Source organism: Vanacampus margaritifer, chromosome 17, assembly GCF_051991255.1.
Source record: "Vanacampus margaritifer isolate UIUO_Vmar chromosome 17, RoL_Vmar_1.0, whole genome shotgun sequence".
NCBI classification, from domain to species: domain Eukaryota; kingdom Metazoa; phylum Chordata; class Actinopteri; order Syngnathiformes; family Syngnathidae; genus Vanacampus; species Vanacampus margaritifer.
This window is the reverse complement of record NC_135448.1, coordinates 12006390-12020173: the sequence shown is the minus strand read 5'-3', so window position 1 is coordinate 12020173 and position 13784 is coordinate 12006390. Positions and strand designations below refer to the sequence as shown.

General features: G+C 40.6%; 1 protein-coding gene across 1 annotated transcript in view; it reads right to left on the bottom strand.

Moving 5' to 3' along the window:
- The window catches only part of csmd3b (CUB and Sushi multiple domains 3b), a 346686-nt gene that overhangs the window by 63214 nt on the left and 269688 nt on the right, over positions 1-13784 (bottom strand). Inside the window, exons 18-24 of the mRNA XM_077547793.1 lie at positions 13390-13584; positions 11577-11715; positions 11133-11320; positions 10624-10812; positions 5504-5620; positions 5203-5418; positions 3015-3203 (exon numbers count right to left, since the gene is read on the bottom strand). Of these exons, the coding sequence (XP_077403919.1) occupies positions 3015-3203; positions 5203-5418; positions 5504-5620; positions 10624-10812; positions 11133-11320; positions 11577-11715; positions 13390-13584 (1233 nt within the window). The remainder of the gene's footprint in view (positions 1-3014; positions 3204-5202; positions 5419-5503; positions 5621-10623; positions 10813-11132; positions 11321-11576; positions 11716-13389; positions 13585-13784) is intronic.

Genomic DNA, 13784 nt, shown 5'->3' with positions numbered 1-13784 from the left:
TTTGGCACCAAGATGCCACTAGATGGCACCAGAGCAATACTGTTATCGCTTTGGCCTGAGCATATAAAGAGAAAAACAGGTGAAATAATCAGCAAATGCCGAACTACAAATATGCAGGGGATGCAGTGAATGATATCATTTTTCAATCCATTTTCCCCTCCCGAGATGCTAATCACCTTTCGCCCCCCCATAAACGGTCGAACGGCCCTAATGTGAATTTGTGTGCTCCTAATTTAATAACCGGACTTAAGTGCTGTGCTGTCAGCAATTTTGCTCCATTGTGAGAAAATGCGACACCCGTGCAATTCCCATGAGTAAATCACCTCCAGATTGCCACTCGACTGGGATAACACCACCCCACCACCCGCCCCCGCACCCGTATCAGCAAATCCCATGTTAATACACCAACTCACATACACCTCCGAAAAGCCCGCCTTCTGTGTCGCTACTGGTGTAATAGACGCATTACAGCTGTCATATCGTCAATAAATCACATCACATGCCACAGCTTCCCATTTAGAAAATTACCTCTCAAGCCCCGCCCCCTCGCGCTCATTCCCTCCAGCTTGGCCTCTTTGTGAATAATGCTATTTTACACTCACCTATTTCAATCACTCTCACTTTTCCCCCCTTTTCTTTCCCATTTATCCACACGCTCTTCCCTGCTACAAGGACAATAATGTGTGGAAAATCGCAGGGAACAATAGAGGGGAGAGAAGGTGCCAGTGGAACTTTTAACTTCCCTCTGCTTGACCTACTTGGGAGCAACAAACACGGACCACCAAAGCAAATCCGCAGCAGTCTCTTATTCTAACCCCTCCCCCCAAAAAAGATAGATTCAATTGCTTCGATTCCACTTAACTAAACGTTCTGGAAAAACAACAACACAAAGAGCTGAAAATTAGCAACGCCACATCTGAGGTGTGATTATTTGACTGCGCCGCAGCGCAGCGACGCGACAGGAACTAAATATAGCGAGACAAATGCTCTACGGCGGACGAAAACTGGCACGCAACGCCGTCACTTTGCATTATCCGTCGCGACAAACTGGCAAGGCAAAGCACGAACCGCTACTAAATGACGCTGTTTTCTTTTCACTTTGTGAAACTTTATGCAATAATGCTTCGTTGATGTTAATAAAAATGTAAGTAGTGATGAAGGGACCCTGTTTTTTAAGTTCTTGAATTTGGCCAAAATTGCATTAGTACAGCCATTTTGTGAATTTTCAAATTTTTATTTTTTGATGTCTTTCATTGGTATCTGACATTTTGTCAATGTTTAACATTGCATACTTAATTTAGCGCTATCCTCCATTTTGCGCTATCCTCCATTTTGTATTTTTTCTTTAGTACTTTATATGCCATTTAGTGAATTATTTTGGTATCCACCGTCTTGTCATGATTTGTTTTTCCTTATTTCTATGCCATTGTGTGATACTTTTTCATTCAAAGCTGTGATTTTTACTTTTATTGGCATCTGCCGTTTTGTGATCCCCCCCCCACCCATCCCCATTGGTATGTGACATTTCATGATATTTTTCCATTGCTATGCACCGTTTGCAAACTTCATCGGTATCAGCAAATCAAAGAAATATTTAATTGGTAGCCTATGCACCATTTTGTGATTTTATTTTCAATTTGTATCTCTTTTTTTTTTTTTTTTTTTCTTCTTATTCACAGAAGAGCTCAGTATTGTTCATTCGATTTGACATCATCATTGCTCTCCTCTTTTTTTTTTTTTTTTTTTTTTAAAAAACAACAAATCAATTAAAAAAATTTTAATAAATGTTTTTTTTTTTTTTAAATACATATACATATATATATACATATACACACATATATATATATATATATATATATATATATTTTGTATCTATTTGAGATTTTGTCCCCCCCCCCATTACAGGCTATTTAGTCAATTTTTTTCCATTGATATTCACCATTTTGTGATTTATCCCCCCCATCACCAGCACTTTAGTGAATTTTATTCCATTAAGATCAATCATTTAGTGATTTTTCTATCTACTATTTGGGGACTTTATCCTATTTACGTCCTGCCATATTTTCTGGTGGTGCTGCAACAGTATTATGTATGTGTTAAAATGATATCTCTTTCACGCTTAGAAGTTGCCGGTGCTTGCTATGTATAAACACGCACTCCCATTATGCTGATCCCTCGCCGAGGCAGGACCGTGATTTGTATATTTTTTTTTTTACCTTCATCTCCAAGACAGCTTGCCGAGTGTGCGCGTTGCCAGCGTATCGTCACTGATCTACGGCCAACATGCTCAGTGTTTGCTCCGAGAACACGCTCTGTAATCCCTACCAATAGACATCTCGCTGATTGGGTCCCGAGGTTGAACGTGATTGCGGAATCCGGCCAAAAAAGCAAACAGGCTTGTTTGTGCGGAGGCGCGCAAAAGGAATCACACATCTTGGATTCCGTCCAGGAGACCCGTTGAGAAGAGGCTCTTTTACTCAAAACGAAATGTCGGCTGATGTAAAGACGTCTGCTGCGCTCGAAAAGTCAAAAGTCCCACCCCTAACGCGCCATGAACAGCGTTGTTCATTTTTGCTGGGGCCCATTAAAGCTGCATGTTTTGCTTCGCTCCATGAGCTGCCCAAGGCCAAGCAATGTGCCTGCAAACGGTCGGCCGCCTCGCACAAATCACACCAAGCTGTAACTCGCATCGTTGTTTTTTTTTTTCGATTTTCCACTAAACGCTGCACTTGCACTGGTAAGAGCACGGTTGCGGAAAATCGCGCAGCTGAATCATTTCAATCAAATATGGCAAGTTCTTGTGTGAACGCACACAACGCCAATGCCCTTAAGTTAGCACGCTTAATAGCAGCACCACGGTTAAGTGGAGTCAAATTATCGAGTGTGTGAGCAATTACCATCAAAATATTTAATAACATGGAAAATTTATTTTAAATGGCTCGTATTAAAAACACGTTGTGGTGATGTTTGCCCTCACTGTGAATCAAACCGTCGAACGCACGGCGCGCACATACCGACGCATCTCGGCAGCGGCGCGCTCCACATCCTTCGGCCGCCGCCCAGGCAGACCAGCTCCGGCGCCCCCTCCAGGCGGTAGCCCATATTGCAGGAGAAGGTCAGCGTGTCGCCGATGCCGAAGCTGTAACCGTTTCTCCGGCCGAAGCGCGGCGTCCCGGGATCCTCGCATGGCTCCAGCGTGTACTCTGTTGCAAAAATGATGGACATGTTAACAGCATATGGAACCTTGGTTTTCACACATGGTGAGACAATCAAGCACCACCACCTGTTATGGGTGAAAATCTAAATGTGCCTTTGATTAAAAGTCTTCATTGTGTTTTTATTTTACTGCTTACCCTGTGGTCGGTTTTAAAGTGTCCGTTTTTTTTTTTTTAAAGGATCTACCACTGCTTATTTACAGGGCACCTCTATGGTGAATGTATACTGTATGTTAGCATTAAGCTAGTGGTTTTTCATTACCTGTTCATCCATTAAACAAACAAAAAAAAATCATGCCATGTGTTTGCAATACCCAAACCGTGCACCAGGGGAACTCTGTACAGTAGAACCACTATAGTCACTATATGAGAATGTGCTAGCAAAAGGCAAGTCAGATGTCTTGTGACACTACTGTGGGGACATTCCGGCATTCAGTCGACGCCATCTGGATGGCAGGAACATTTTCCCCGAGTGCAGACAGAGATTGAAGCAATCCAAGCGCACCAGCAGTCCATGATTGCTTTAATAATGACGTTCTGGCGACCAATTAAAACACAAGAAGATTACAGGTTTTTTTTTTTTTTTGGTTGTCTTCTCATACTCTGATTTTCAAAAGTTTTCAATATGACAACATCAAGTCACATAATTCATATGTGTGTTACAGCAATGTGCTGTGAGAAGTCACTCTGGGCCTAATTAGACCGCTGGCGACCAGTCAAAGGTGTACCCCGCCTCTCTTCCAAAGTTAGCTAGGATAGGCTCCAGTTTCCCTACGACCCTAATTAGTACATACAGAGGAGAACATTGATGGATGGATCCCACTTCTGTCACCAATCTTGGTTTTGGGCTTTTATTTTATACTTAAAAAATTTGATTTTGAAGGTAAAAAAAAAAGAAAACTTACACCTATTAAAATTATTTTATGATGTTACATTTGAAATCGGTCGGCCATGTATTGCCCACAAAAGTCAATCTGGGCCTGATTACACTGCACTGGATCCCATTTCGGAAGCACTCTTTTTTGCAAATTTCCTAATACGACATCTGGCCACGTGTATTGCCAACGCTCCAATCAGCCGCCCCTTTTGTTTTCTCGTCTGTTTTTAATCCCGTCGGCGGACTCGCACCGCCTTTTGTCTCAACCGCCAGCCAAAGTTTTAACACATTTGGGTTGCCATATCGCATCCGAGTCTCTCACGAGACACCGTTTGCTGGAGGCACCACCGAGTCAAACCTCTGTTTTCTTTTTTAATGACGCTTTACCTCCAACACGGGCTTGCAAACAGCAGGATATGAAGTTGTGCATTTTCCCTGGAAATTACATAATTTGTATAAAGTTTGAACTTTAAACCCATCACAAATATTTTCTGCGAAAGAAACATATGAGTCACTCTCAGCATGAGCATTTCTGACTCCTATCAGCCTTTAGCGGGTGATCACGACCATTCAGACTCCACATTTGGCGCTATTAAGTGCTACCTTTCATTGGCTCCTTGTTGGGATTCTTTTGTGCGCCGTTACTTCTTTTTTTTTTTTGTGTGTGCTTCTTCCTGTGTAGCAAAAAAGCTCCATAGAAATAAAGTCAGCTACTTTTTGGCAACCAGAGGCAACGGTATCATTTTGCACGGAACCATTGTGCCGTGAGAGATCATTACCGGGAGAGGCGGCAATTTCCCTTAATTGGTCCAAATATTATTTGCAATAAATGATGTATCTTTGTTCATGTATCCGTAAAAACAACATGCAGTATAAAGACAGGCAAAACAAAAGCTTTCATGAAGATGTGGAAAGTTTAAATAAGGTCAAATTAAGTTTCCCAGTGAAGGTTTGAGTTCATTTTAGGTTCATCCTGAATTTTCACTGGAAAGCCCAAAATCCTCAACTGCACTGTGCTACGAATAATTTGACATACTTACACAAGAGATGGGTATTACCCAAGGCAAAAGTGCTAATACGGTATCTATTAAGACATTTGAGAGACTTTACCAGTAAACGTTATGTTGAAGCCCTCGTAGGAAATGGAGAAGTCGGAGATGAATCGTAATTGGGCTTTGAAGTTGCCATAGAGACCGGCGTTGATGTTGCTAGGCAACTCGTTGCCGGTCAAGCGAGCCAGCGGTTGCAGGAAACTCCCGTTCTCCGTGACCAGCAGGTAGTCGTGCTGGTCTTCCAGGTGGAACGAGTTGAACTGAAACTGGACGCCTGTCAGAGGCAGAAGCGTAAAAGTTGTTCTTTTTTGTGTGCGTGTCGTTTGTGACATTATACAAAACGCTCGAGTGACTCTTGCCTTTGCCGTGGCTGACTTCCACAGTCCAGGTGCAGTTGAGGGATGACGGGTAGCTGTCCGGATAGCCGGGACTCAGGATGGTGCCCCAGGGGCCCCGCACGTCGCCGCCACATAGAGCTGCACGGATGTGAGAGTTGGAGTGAGACTTGGTGGATAATGTTTGTTTACTCAACCGCAAATGGGAGAGACATCTATTGGAGCAAGCTTTATTTGACTTTAATTACTAACACGAAATAACATATCAATTTTTTTTTATTTTATTTGGGCTGTCACACATTGACACACGGTAAATAGAACGTTTGTATAAAAATATGCGTGTGACACAGGGAAACTTTAAAAAAATATTAGTAGTGAAACAAATAGAATGAGATGGATAGAAGTTGGCTAGGAGTAGCAACGACCCATTGAAAAAAAAATATATATATATATATATATAGAATGTTGAATAGGGGTGTGAATAGAAAGAGATGGCCAGAAAGTACCAGAAAACAAAAAAAACAAAAAAAAGAAATAGAGATGGCAAGTACCAATCTCAGGTATCGGTATTGGGCCGATACCTGGTCTTATTAAGGTATCAATACTCGCAACGGTATTGGCGGACATCTTGTGATCAGAAACTAGACATTAGAAATTCGAAAATTTGAAAATTGCCATTATTTAAGGAAAATGCTATATTGGGATATATAGGCTCTTTTGATCTGTCATTGCTTTTGGGGTACATTTTTTTGTAACTGAAGTATTAATGGCATCATTAATTGGCATCTGTGACGACTCCAGAATTGAGTACTAGTACTGGTATCGATCTGAAAAAAATAAAGTGGTATTAAATATCCCAATTTATTATCAACACAATTCACACTTACTACAGGTGTAGCAATGTATTTCCAGTATATATATATATATATATATATATATATATATAAAATACATGCTCAAGTACAGATACTGTCATGTGAGGTGTGGACCCGAACGCTAACGACACATGAGAGTTGGGAAAGAGTATTCAAAAATAAAAATACAAAGAAACAACACAGAACGGGGCTAGATTCAGATGGTGTCAAAGAAAACACACAAAAAAAACTCGATTAAGACATCAGTGCCGGATGCATAGAAGCAACCTCCAACACATGGAAGAACAGCTTGCATGGATGAGAGCTTGCATGGCAGAGTAGTGAGAGGAAACCTCGACGTGCAGAGAGAAAACTCGGTTAAGGAACGTCGACGCACTGACAAAAGTGTCATTCGGTAACTCGTGCTGGAGCACTGCACAATAAAAGTGCCTAGACAAACTAAGAGCGACTAATATAGGAACATAGCAACTGCATAGCAACTGACAACATCACCATAAGAGACATAGTAACTGCAACTACAACATAAGAGTGACTAGACAATCTAAGAGTGGCTAATATAGGACCATAGCAACTGCATAGCAACTGACAACATGATCATCATAAGAGACATTGTAACTGTAACTACAAAATAAAAGTGCCTAGACAAACTAAGAGTGACTAATATAGGACCATAGCAACTGACAACATCACCATAAGATACATAGTAACTGTAACTACAAAATAAGAATGGCTAGACAATCTAAGAGTGGCTAATAAAGGACCATATCAACTGCATAGCAACTGACAATGTTATCATCATAAGAGACATAGTAACTGTAACTACAAAATAAGAGTGACTAGACAATCTAAGAGTGGCTAATACATTACCATCTTATGGGCCAAACAACTTGCATCACAAGGGACATAGCAACTGTCAACATCATAAAAACAACCATTAACCCTATGGCCCAACCCAAAACAGATACGTGGCAAATCAGTAAAGTAACAATGTAATTGTTACATGTCATTACTGGTTACAACCCATTTTATGTAGATTTTATGTAGATTTCAAGGCAAAGTGATTTTATTTATCTTTTTTACGAGGCAGAATGACCCCAAGATGACCCCACGGGCATTCAGCCACGCACATTGTTATGCATTGAGTGGCGCTCCCGAGTTGAAACGGGGGGGGGGGGGGGGACCCTTCCGAAAAAGATGCGCTGCTGACATTATGCATACTAATGCAGCATATGGGCCGCGGCTCCATTGCGGCTCGCTCCACTTGCTTCGTCTTACAGTCGGACAAGTCGCCTCATCATTGCAGTCGCAATAAAGCCCCAGTGGAAACCATTAGCCTCAAAAACTGCAATGCCGGCACAGAAGTTTGGCCGCCGTCACCGCTGTGCCATAAGGTCGGGAAGCAGTAGTTGGGAAAAGGACCTTGCGGAGGGTCACGGACTAAAGAGAGTTGTGCAAAGAATCGGACCAGGACATTGAAAACAACGTAGCATGTTCCAACTCAATCCTGCATTTATTGTTTTTAACACAATCAGCAATCCATGCACTGCTACAAAAAATAAGTTTGAGCAAGTTGTGTGAATGAGTCCACGTTGCACAAAAAGGCGCAGACCCGACACTTGTGCTCTGACACTAGCGCACGCCCGCATCGCACTGCAACATTACTTATTTATACTTTGCTGCCAGGAAGCTGTGAATATTGAATGCTGAGCTGGGTGAGAAATTTGGATTCTGATTGTCTTCTGTTTTTGTTTTTTTTCCCCGCTGGTTCGGCTTCAATATCTGCTGTCAGTTGCGATGTCGGTCCTCGCTTTCTTTTCTCGGGCGAAAAAAAAACCCCTCAACGTCGCATTAGCGTCACGTCGAGACAAAGAGTCTTATTGCATCAATCAGCTCACACGGAACGTGCAAGAGAGCTGGAAAGATGTTTTTTAAACAAGGCATCAGTATTTTTGCCTGATTTTCAGTCATTACAACACCAGGAATAGGTTTCTAACAACTCTAATGAATACTTTTGTAGTATTTAAGAAATATTAATTTTTTTGATTCAACACAAATTTACATCTTCCGATTACATACTACTGAGGGCTTGTGGAAATATATTGAAAGTTCATGAGGGGCACGGTGCATAAAAAAAATATTTCAACTGTTGCTAAGAGTGCAAGACAAAACATGGAAAAGGGATTTGGCGTGTGGGATATTAAAAGTTTACGACGGGTGCGGAACATAGAAAAACATTGAACGTTTACGAGTGGCGTGACGCATATAAATATGACGAACGGCAATTAGGATGCAACACAGAAACACATTGAATTTGTTAGGGGTGCGGCACTGAAATCTAATTGAAGGTTACAACCAGGTGCTAATATATCGTCGCTGCCCTGTGAAAAACACTTATGTCCTTTATTTCCCCCGTTTTCTTTTTCTTTTTTACCTTTTTCTGATGAAACTGAATGCAAGACATCCCAAAAACGTAAAAATGTCAACAACAAAAAAATGGGGGGAAAATGGACATAAGTGTTTTTCACATAGCAGCAACGATATATTAGCACCTGGTTGTAACCTTCAATTAGTTTTCAGTGCTGCACCCTTAACAATTTTCCAAAACACAAAAAATGTAAAAAAAATAAAATAAATCAAAATGGACATAAGTGTTCATGTGAACAGCAGCGGCAATATTGAACATTTGCTTAGGGAATGGTATAATGGTATACATACATATATTTTTAATAGGTTTTAGGCGAACTAACTCTTTGACTGCCAGACGTTTTCAGAAAAGGGATGCCGTGGGTGCCAGCCGATTTAAGCATTTTGACTGATCTTTTGACTGATCTTTCAAGGTCCACAGAAAATGATGTGTTTGGACTATGGAAACACACATACTACCAAATGAAAGATTGGACTCTCATCTTTCATCGGAAAAAAAAGTTTGTTTCTACCTTATTCCGTTTTTGAGTAATCAACAATAGAAAATGGTTAGTTTCACCTCTGTTTTGAAACAAACGTCTTTTAACGTCTTTGGCACTCCTCCATAGGATTTTACTAAACGTTATTTAACGTTTTTGGCAGTCAAAGAGCTAATGAATACACACACACTCGCACGCATGCACACACGCACATACACATAATCACCCACATACAAAAAAAATAAAAAATAAATAAATAAAAAAATTGAAAAAAATAAAAAATAAATAAAAAATAAATAAAAATAAATAAAAATAAATAAAGGAGAGCAATGATGATGACATGTCAAATCGGTAAAATTACCGAATGAACAATACTGAGCTCTCCAGGAAAAAAAAAAAAAAAAAAAGGTATAATGGTATACAAATTGAAATATGTAAAACCAAAAGTTGGAGTTGTGGCCCGGCGCAAAGAAATATTGAAAACGTACATGTGCAAATCCTGGCACTATATTAAAATTCTACTACAGTTGTAGTGCATAGATACAGTAAATATTGAACGCTTACTAGGGTGTAACAAAATTGAAATATTGAAAATTCAAAATCGTTGGAGGTGTGGCAAACACAATGAAGGTTAATACGGGTGATCAATGAAGAAATACACAGAAAATTTCCTCAGGGTACGGTGCATAGAAATAGTGCGACACTGAAAAATTAAAAGTTTACTATAGACAAAGAAACTGAAAATTTAAAACAGCTGTAGAATGTGATGAAATTTTACAAGGGGTGCGGGCACATAAAAGCTTTCAAAAAATCATTAGAGGTTTGGCATACTGGAAAACATTACTGTAAATGTTTACTAGGTTGAAGCACATAGCACTTAAACACTGAAAATTAATTAGAGGTGTAGAACACTGAAACACATAAGACTTTTTACTACAGGTGCTAAATGAAGAAATGTATTGAAACTTAGATTTAAAGATTATTAGTGGTGCAAGTTTAGTCAGGTTTACAAAAGAACAAAATAAAGTGAAATGGGGTGCAACACAAAAACATATTGAACAATTATTTTGGGGTCTGACACACAGAAACACTGAAAGTTTTACTGGGTGCGCTGCATTAAATGACATATTGAAAGTTTACTACATCGAAGTGATGCTTAGAAACCGTGAAAATTTATTGGGTGTGCGGCGTGCAGAAATATTAAAAGTTTACCGAGGTGTGTGACAAAAGAAACGTAACTAAGGTGCGCACTGCATAGAAACATTGAACGTTTACAAGAGGGTTTGACATGGCGACATATTGAAAGTTTACGAGGGGTGCGGCACATCAAAGACGATGAATCGAATTCTCCACCCGTGTCACTTACCGTCACAAGTGGGCAAAGCGTGGCTCCACCAGTGGTTCTTCTCGCACACGAGCGGCTCCTCGTGGCTCAGCCTGTAGCCCGAATCGCAACCGAACGACACCGTGGACCCGATGGAGAAGTCCTGCCCGTAGCGGATCCCGTTGACGGGGATGCCGGGATCCAGGCACGAGTAGCTGTCCACCGTGACGCCTGGAATATAGAATAAATCCCGGTGACCGCTGACAGAAGGTATCAAGGTTCGAAAGGATATCTGGTGGGTGTGATCATCAAAAACTTGTAATTGATTAATTTCAATGTTAGATCAATGTACAACATACAGTATGCTAATTCAGAGAGCCCACCATTGACATTTACAGTACATGTTAGCATTAAGCTAGTGGGCTTTCGTTAGATAAAATTCTATTGTATGGATAAACATTTTTGGTGTCTAATTTTGAGCTACTGTATTTATTGAACGGCACAAAAACTCTAAAAGGACATTATTATTCGAACTATATTTCCACACTTACTCTCATATAACAACTTGAAGCCAGCATTGGAGCGGCTGTTGTCGGTGGTGAAGAGCAGGTAGAGGAAATTGGTGCTGCTGAACAGGAACTGCGGAACCTGGGTGCCGTTGAAGGAGCCCACCAGCGGCGACAGGAGGTTGGGGCCGTCGTGGATCTCCAGGAAGTCGTAACCCAGTTCTGTCTGGAACCTGCGGGGGAAAGATTTGGAGTGCTGTCATCGACTCTCCGTGAGAGTATTTGGGTATATGGATGTAATTATTTGCATAGCAATAAGCAGGATTAGGGCAACGCGGTGTGCTAGCGGTTAGCGCATCTTGCCGGTATGCCTGCTTTTGCATTATAACTAAGTGGATACTGAAAAAAATGTCTATACAGGTAGCCATACTTATTCTGAAAGTTTAACAGGTACATATAATTTGTATTGATTGATTGAGGCCCACCCACCTGTCAAAGGTGACTTTGATGGACCGCCCGGGTTCCGACTCGATCACCCACTCGCAACTGAGGGAATCCTTGTAATAACCGGGCCACCCCGGGGACAGAATCACCCCGTTGGGGGCCGAGTAGTGTCCGCCGCATGGAGCTGGAGGAGGAAACGGGACAAATGGCTGTGAATTGTGAGGTCATCCCAGCTGCCGGCCCAGTTGGGAGCACTACATGCTCCGTATGAACTCCGCCAACTGTTCGACGCCACAATGGACAGAAGCTCATTCGGATCCCTCCGGTGCTGGACAGATTTCCACGCAGCCTCCTCTGGATTCGAACACGACTACCCACCCACCCGAGTGTCAGCGAGGCAGCAGATGGATAGTGGCGGAGTTGCTTTTGTTTCGTAACACTAACTCCTGCTGGGGGGAGCGCGTGGCGGATGGACCCAATCTGACTAAAGCCCAAATCCAAAATATCCATCTCGGCGTCGCCCGCAGCTTGCGACTTCGCCCAAACTGCTCACTTTTGCAGCATCACATTTTCAGTTACGCAAGTGAGAAAAAGCACACAAATGCACCGAGTTAAAAGGAAGAAACAACAACAAAAAAAACGGACGTTAGCCAGTAATACAGAACACTCACATTCAAGAACAATAGCCAAAATGGGCTGTAATTACATTATGACGGTATGATAACTGTGAGCAAAAATATTAGTAGTAGTATTAAAATGACAGCTTTAAAATGACCTTTTTTGAAAATATTTCGGTTAACACCCCCCACCGCCGCTTCCCTGCCCCTCATTGTACACAATTTATTTTTAAACAAATATAGAATACTTGGTATATTAAGAAATGTCTATCATGTTAACTTTGATAAATAAACTGCAACATTCGGTTTAAATTATTCTTAAGTCACTTAAGTTGTTTTTAGAACCGACCCGTGGGCAATTTATGTTGTCCTTGGGTTTAAATAGTATATGCTGGTACCATGCTTTTTGTTGTTGTTTTTTAAGAACAATGCGTGTCACTTTCGTCCAACCCGTTCAGCCAGCCTGCTCCTTTTTTTGCTAAAAAGAACAAAAACAAGTTAATTGGAGGCAATTAACTTCATTATTTTATTGATAGCTTGTCACAAATATTAGATTGCACAAAATGGCTGGCATTAAACTCTTCTTGAGGCTCACTAAAAATGCTACATTTTGCCATAAATCCAAGGCAAGGTTTAAAATGTCAGTTTTTTTTGTTTTTGTTTTTTTTAATTAAGTACTAATGCTACAAACCCTTGCAATTTTGGCTAGAAATGCAAACAAAGAATTAACATTAATTCTTATTTAGGGTTATGACAAATGAGTGTATTACATATATAAAAAAAATTAAATGCAATGATGTAAATGTTTCTACTAGTTGATAGTTAATTTTGTATGAAATCCTAAAAAAAAAAATTCAATACTGAAGAACAGTTCTTTTGTTAAAAGTTCCTTGCAACATCGGTATCGACAAGACATGTTATTCGATCCATAATGAAGACGAAGTCCAAAAATAAAATTGTTTATAAATAAAATGTTTTTATTTTATTTCCTTTATTAAATACATTTAAAAACGATAAATTATTATAATTTATTATTATTATTATTGTTATTATTGTTTGGAAAATATTATAAAAATAAAGGCTTTAATTTTCAGGCCTCCACGATGGCAACAAAACAGGAGCCCAGAACATTCATAAGCTCCCGTCCCTTTCTAAAAAAAAATATATTTTTAAAAATAATAGCTGTACATATTGACAGAGAAAATCATTCAAGTGCATCCAATAGTGAGTCAACATTTTACCTTCACATTTGGGGATGGGCCCGCTCCACATGACCTTTCCTCTCTCCAGCTGGCAGGTGATGGTCTCGGTTCCTTGGGTTTTGATAAAGCCATCTTCGCACACCACAGAAATGGAGCTGCCCAGCTGAAAGCTGTCTCCGAAGCGGCGGGCGTTGATTGGAATGCCAGGGTCCGGGCACTCGTTGTGGCCGAACGCTTTAGGGGTGAAAAGTTACAAGGGGACACAGAAAGAATTGAGATAGTTATTGGACTGTGCTTTGAAACGTCATTAGACGGTAAAAAACTCATATTTTACAGGCATCTTCACTTTGATTAAATTCGGAAATTATGACTTGGAAGCGGTGGCCTTGGAAAATATGTCCCCTTGTAATCTGTCTGTCCCATATTTCAGCTAG